At 32.1% G+C, this 6,969-nt stretch overlaps 1 protein-coding gene across 2 annotated transcripts; it reads right to left on the reverse strand.

Moving 5' to 3' along the window:
- Positions 1-1,802: 1,802 nt before the first annotated feature.
- Positions 1,803-6,388, reverse strand: LOC147906690 (uncharacterized). 2 transcript variants are annotated; one of them, XR_015548266.1, is made up of 2 exons: positions 2,129-6,388; positions 1,803-2,060 (listed from the first exon to the last, which is right to left on the reverse strand). XR_015548266.1 is itself a non-coding variant. In XM_087416013.1 (2 exons), the coding sequence occupies exon 2, from the start codon at positions 4,982-4,984 to the stop codon at positions 2,357-2,359; it is 2,628 nt and encodes an 875-aa protein (XP_087272139.1). In that variant the 5' UTR covers positions 4,985-5,331; positions 5,400-6,388; the 3' UTR covers positions 1,803-2,356. The 2 variants fall into 2 exon arrangements, 1 of the variants encoding a protein (XP_087272139.1); XM_087416013.1 differs by having other exon boundaries at positions 1,803-5,331; positions 5,400-6,388.
- Between the last annotated feature and the right edge of the window lie 581 nt (positions 6,389-6,969).

Below are 6,969 nucleotides of genomic sequence, written 5' to 3' on the forward strand. Positions count from 1 at the left end.
TCTAAATCGGCGGTAACCAAATTGCTGAAGCGTTGGAAGGCCCAGGGAGGTTACGTCAAGAAGAAGAAAACCGGGCGACCGCGGTGTACTTCTTTTGTCATCGCAACATCCTCCGCATATCCCGCAACAATCCACATTTCACGACATCAGATATTGTCAAAAAAATATTAATTTCTGGTGAGTCTGGTCCAACCATACGGACCATACGTTATCGTCTGCGGGTCGCAGAACTACATGGACGACGACCCGTAAAGAAGCCATTTATTTCCGCCAAGAATCAGAAGATGCGAGTGGAATGGGCTCATCTTAATTGGACACCTCAGCAGGTCCTCTATCATCTGGAGCGACAGTAAGTTTTTGTTATTTGGTACTGACGGAATAATATGAATTTGTCGTTCTAAAGGCAAGCGCTTCGACCCCAAGTACCAACTTCCTACAATGAAACACGGAGGTAGTTCGGTCATGGTATGGGGTGCTTTCTTGCAAAGGGGTGCTTTCCCTTTAGGATCAACGGCAAAATGGATCAAAAAGTATACATAGACATCGTCGAGAATGTGATGTACGCAAAGCGTTTCCTTGGTCATGGCTTTATATATCAGCAAGAGAATGATCTAAATCTAATTTAGCGCATCGCGCTAAAGTGCGGAAGTGGTTTCGGCAGCATCGAGTAACTCTTCTAGAGTGATCAAGCCAATCGCTCACCTAAATATCATCGAACCATTGTGGGATGAACTCCAGAGACGTTTAGCCAGTAAGCAAGCTACAAATACGGCCGAAAAATTCGCCCAATTGGAGGAAGAGTGGAAAGAGTGGAAGAAGATCTCTCAGTCGACAATTGACGCACTTATCGATTCCATGCCCAGACGCTGCCAAGCTGTAATCGATATCAAGGATTTTGCTACAAAATATTAGAGTTGTACAGTCTAAATTATGAATTTTTTTTGTTCGTTTTGAAAATATTTATTTTCGTTATGGTAATTAAAAATTTATTATGAAATTTGACATATTTTAGAGATTTTAAATAAAATTAATTTTTCACAAGTTATTGTTTTCATTATTTGATGAAAAGTGATTTGTTCATTAAACTATATCTATTATTAAAACATTACAATTTGATAGAGATCTGTTCAGTTTAAAAAAAATTATGTTTAAAAAACCAAAAGGTGATATAATTTTTGTCGATACTATATATATAATAAGACATACTCTATCACTTTCTGATTAGGGAGTTCCCAAATAGGGCATAATTTATTGTTTCCTGATCAGGACCAAGTGGGGAATTCCAAACTAGGGCATACCCTATCGCTTCCTGAAGGCCCAAATAAGAAATTCCCGACTAGGGCATATCTTCTTTGTTAAAAATTCTTGTAAGTTTTTTGTACCAGATCTTAAAAGAGTTGTATGTGATCAATCAAGATTACTAAATAAACGTACATTATCATATAAAAATCTTATAATTTGTTCATGAATCTCGAAAGTAATCTTTAATGCTCTTAGAAATCTGGAATGAATTGTATACAATGATTTATATCGCAATGAAAAGATCTTAGCCTCATAAGAAACTTTTAAAAGATATTTTCTATACTTTACCTAAGAATATGATATCAATTATGTATAATTCCTAAGTTCAACATGAAAGATCATATACTAGTTTTAAAAAACATAGTTACGAAATAATTTTTCTTTCAAAGAATCTGGCATGAATCGTACGTGACGATTTATATTGCAATGAAAAGATTTTAATTGCTAATTTAGTCTATTATAATTTACAAAGGTAGTATAAAAGAAGGGCAACGAGCCAATGACGCAAATAAAAAATTATAATTCAGCTAAGAAAACTTAATACAAAAACATTTAAAATACAATAAAATGAAACAAACGTTTCAACTCCAATTGAGTCATTTTCAATGCCATCATACAATAATATAAATGTCGTTCTAAATTGAAAATTAATACATAATCTTACAATATTCTTAAAATTAACAAATAATTCTTTCCTCTTTCGGTGTAATACGCTGTGAGTCATTTTTATCAAGAATTAACAAAGTCATAAGAAAGTTCTGGAAAGTAACCGTATACAAAAATAATTAATATTAATCATATAAAAATTAAAAATATGATGATATACCTTAGTAAATCTGTTAAAAGTCCCATAATACACAACAAGAAAAAAAAGTGAAATGTGGTCCATTTTGTGGTACAGTAAAATAGTCTTTTTAATTTAATAGGTTATTAAAGCAAATTCGCAAAAGTAACGAGCATCTGACTTAAACGATGTCACACAACGAAATGTCAAACAGAAAAACATTATCAATAAACGGAAAAAGGAAAAACAGGAGGAAAAGGACAGAAGATGTTAGAAAGGAGAAAGTGAATGTATAATGTCAGAATACAATTCCGGCAAAGACTCCGTGTCATTTTGTCTATTAATCCCATGCTTCTGTTTTTTAATATGAACCATTTCTGATATCAACCTTTTGTTGTATGAAGGCTCTATATCCAATATTTCTACTTTATCCCATTTAAAGTTGTGATTCTCCACCATGCGATGGTTGGAAATCACTGATGGAGATTTTGAACTTATATTGATATCAGAAACATGTTCATGCAATCTGGTCTTTAATTGTCTTTTAGTTTGGCCAACATAACTGGCATCACAATCATCACAGGATATTCTATAAACCACATTTTGACTCTGAACGTGTTCCAAATCATCCTTTCCTCTCCTTATGAAACTTCTCAATGTGTTAGGAATAGTAAAAGCCAATTTACAATTAAGCATATTAACAACAGGTATAAATCTTTCGGATATCGTATTAACATATGGAATCGTAAAGAACCTTCCCCCACTGTCATCCTTATTCTTATTAAAATTGTTAAACTTGTTAATGTGATATTTTATTCTATTATGAATAGTCGAAAAAATAAAACTTAATGGATATCCATTCTGTAAAAAAATCTTAATAGCGTCAATCAAATTATTTTGTTGGAATTTCGGATGACACAAACAAAATATCTTATCCACGGCCCCATAAATCACACCTCTTTTATGACAGAGCGGGTGGTGTGAATGGAAATTAAGAAATCTGCCGGAAAAGGTTGCTCTACGGTAAATATCAAAAATGAGATTCCGTTCATCGATAATTATCATCGTATCTAAATAACTTATTCTTCCATCACCTATCTCCATGGTGAACTGTAATCTAGTATGTAATGAATTGAAAACATCCAAAATATCATAAATACTTTCAGAAGGAGCGGCTAAGATAATATCATCGACGTATCGGTAGTAAAACAACAAACGACAAGGCAGCATTCCAATCGCCATCTTCTCGAAATCCTGCATAACAATACTTGCAACAACCGGTGACAAAGGTGAACCCATTGGGGTCCCAAAAATCTGTTTATATATTTTTTTATTAAAAATGAAAAAAGTCGAATTCAGAACCATACGAAAGGCTATCAGAAACTCGTCCAAAGGAATCTTAGTTTTCTTAGATATAGCATCCCACCTCACAACCACACTATCAGATGCCAAATCTATAGGTATGTTAGTGAAAAGGGATACTACATCCAAGGAAACCAAAACGGAATCTGATTCCAGTTTAACATTTTTAAGTTTCTTGATCAGATCATAGCTGTTTTTTATGTGACTGGGCGTCTCCGGTAAAGAGTCCGCAATAATGCCATGCAAGAATGATGCCAAATTATAAAACGGGCTATTTACAGATGAGACAATGACTCTCAGGGGATGGTTTTGTTTATGTATCTTAGTAACACCATAAGCCCTAGGAATGACCCCATCAGTCGTCCGCAACCTCCGATACGTCAAATCATCTATTACTCCCTTACCTCTCCACCTACCAAGCAAATTACGTAACTCACCCGCAAGTTTCTTAGTAGGATCTTTCGTTATTAATTTATAAGTATTCTTATCCGAAAGCATCGATTCCATCTTGGATATGTACTCAAATTTATTCTGAGCAACGGTGACATTCCCCTTATCAGCTTTTGAAATTAAAATCTCGGGATGATCTTTTACAAATCGTTTAGTTGTTCTTACCCAATCGCACAACAACTTGTCATTCAAGTCGTTCTTAGGAAAATCATTCCGAAATTTATCAATAATTAAAACACTATTATTCCTAACGAAGTTAATTAAATTCTTTTGACGGCCAACAATATTATTCTCAATATTTTTAATAAATTCTATCAATGTTCTATCTAAATTGTGTTTGTTAATAGGAAGACCAAAGCCTTCCCCCAACTGAAGCAAACATTGGACCTCTAAAGGAATGTCAACATTGCTCAAATTCAGAAACCATTTGTCATTTAAAACATCAAGAGGGGCCGCCTCTCCAAACAATTCTGCCGAAATGTGAATCTTTTCTACATTTTGTACATCAGTGCAGTTATTAACCTTGTTAGGTGTAATTTTATTAAGCAATTCATTGTTCGACGCACAACAGTAAGAAATCGGCTTAATATTTGCTTTTTTATCTTTTAAATCTTTTCCTTTCAACCATAAAATCTTCTTGTCAATTTTTCTTGTATGTTGAAGGAAGTAAAAATTATTAGTGTTATCTAGATATTTGAAAAACTCACAAACCATGGAGAACGGTAAAACCTGGTAGATTTTAATGGAAAAATCAACAATGCTCATTCTAATAAAATGCAAATGTGTGTAAGAATCCTTCAATTCCAATTGCAAAATTGCTTTCACATTATTGAACTGAATTTTTTGAAGTCTTCTGTAAGAATGACTATTAAACAAATTTAAATTTCTGATATTAGTATATCTTTTAAGATGTGGCGGAACTAAATTATGATTAATACATGATTTCAAAAATCTAATGCGAGTTCTAATATTAACGCTATATTTAATCAGGTTACAAAATTCTTTCAAAAATTGACAAGCATCAAAGCCATATTCATATCGGATATAAGCAAAAGAGAAATTAAAATATTTATGAAAATTACGCATAATTTCGCCCGCGTAAATAAAATTAAAAGTAATATAAAAGGCTCTGTAGTAATAAGCAAAGGTAGTATAAAAGAAGGGCAACGAGCCAATGACGCAAATAAAAAATTATAATTCAGCTAAGAAAACTTAATACAAAAACATTTAAAATACAATAAAATGAAACAAACGTTTCAACTCCAATTGAGTCATTTTCAATGCCATCATACAATAATATAAATGTCGTTCTAAATTGAAAATTAATACATAATCTTACAATATTCTTAAAATTAACAAATAATTCTTTCCTCTTTCGGTGTAATACGCTGTGAGTCATTTTTATCAAGAATTAACAAAGTCATAAGAAAGTTCTGGAAAGTAACCGTATACAAAAATAATTAATATTAATCATATAAAAATTAAAAATATGATGATATACCTTAGTAAATCTGTTAAAAGTCCCATAATACACAACAAGAAAAAAAAGTGAAATGTGGTCCATTTTGTGGTACAGTAAAATAGTCTTTTTAATTTAATAGGTTATTAAAGCAAATTCGCAAAAGTAACGAGCATCTGACTTAAACGATGTCACACAACGAAATGTCAAACAGAAAAACATTATCAATAAACGGAAAAAGGAAAAACAGGAGGAAAAGGACAGAAGATGTTAGAAAGGAGAAAGTGAATGTATAATGTCAGAATACAATTCCGGCAAAGACTCCGTGTCATTTTGTCTATTAATCCCATGCTTCTGTTTTTTAATATGAACCATTTCTGATATCAACCTTTTGTTGTATGAAGGCTCTATATCCAATATTTCTACTTTATCCCATTTAAAGTTGTGATTCTCCACCATGCGATGGTTGGAAATCACTGATGGAGATTTTGAACTTATATTGATATCAGAAACATGTTCATGCAATCTGGTCTTTAATTGTCTTTTAGTTTGGCCAACATAACTGGCATCACAATCATCACAGGATATTCTATAAACCACATTTTGACTCTGAACGTGTTCCAAATCATCCTTTCCTCTCCTTATGAAACTTCTCAATGTGTTAGGAATAGTAAAAGCCAATTTACAATTAAGCATATTAACAACAGGTATAAATCTTTCGGATATCGTATTAACATATGGAATCGTAAAGAACCTTCCCCCACTGTCATCCTTATTCTTATTAAAATTGTTAAACTTGTTAATGTGATATTTTATTCTATTATGAATAGTCGAAAAAATAAAACTTAATGGATATCCATTCTGTAAAAAAATCTTAATAGCGTCAATCAAATTATTTTGTTGGAATTTCGGATGACACAAACAAAATATCTTATCCACGGCCCCATAAATCACACCTCTTTTATGACAGAGCGGGTGGTGTGAATGGAAATTAAGAAATCTGCCGGAAAAGGTTGCTCTACGGTAAATATCAAAAATGATAATTTAGCCTCTTAAGAAACTTTTTTACATGAAAAATAGGACAAATACAAACCATAATAAACTTCGATGAATAAAAACGTCGAAAGAGAGAAAGTGATAAAACCTATGGAAATCTACGGAAAATGTAATTTCTATCGTAATCGCTTCTCTAAATCTCGAAAGGCAAAAATTTTAAGAAAAAGGTATCCGAAAGAAACAATATCATTCCCTATCGTTTCCTGTTAGGAGAGTATGATTTCATCGGAATACGATAAAATATCAATAAAGATGTAATGTTAATTGTAAATTTTGTTGGAATTTCTTCTATGTATACTTCAAAAATCACTGAAAATCTACCGTAATTAATAATGTATTTACAGTAATAGGAATTCTAAGCTCACTATCGCATAATTATCGAAAAAGCTCTTTGTTGTTAACCATATTAACAATATTTGACATAGCATTGTGCTCTCGAGATATAATTAATTATCGTAGGCGATCGTAATCTATTATAAATTCATTATAATCTATTATAAAATCAGAGAAGAGTACATGTTTTTCTATTGTATTATTAGAAAAAGTGTAATAAATT

Source organism: Acromyrmex echinatior, chromosome 19 (assembly GCF_024713525.1).
Source record: "Acromyrmex echinatior isolate Ae372 chromosome 19, ASM2471352v2, whole genome shotgun sequence".
Lineage (NCBI taxonomy): Eukaryota > Metazoa > Arthropoda > Insecta > Hymenoptera > Formicidae > Acromyrmex > Acromyrmex echinatior.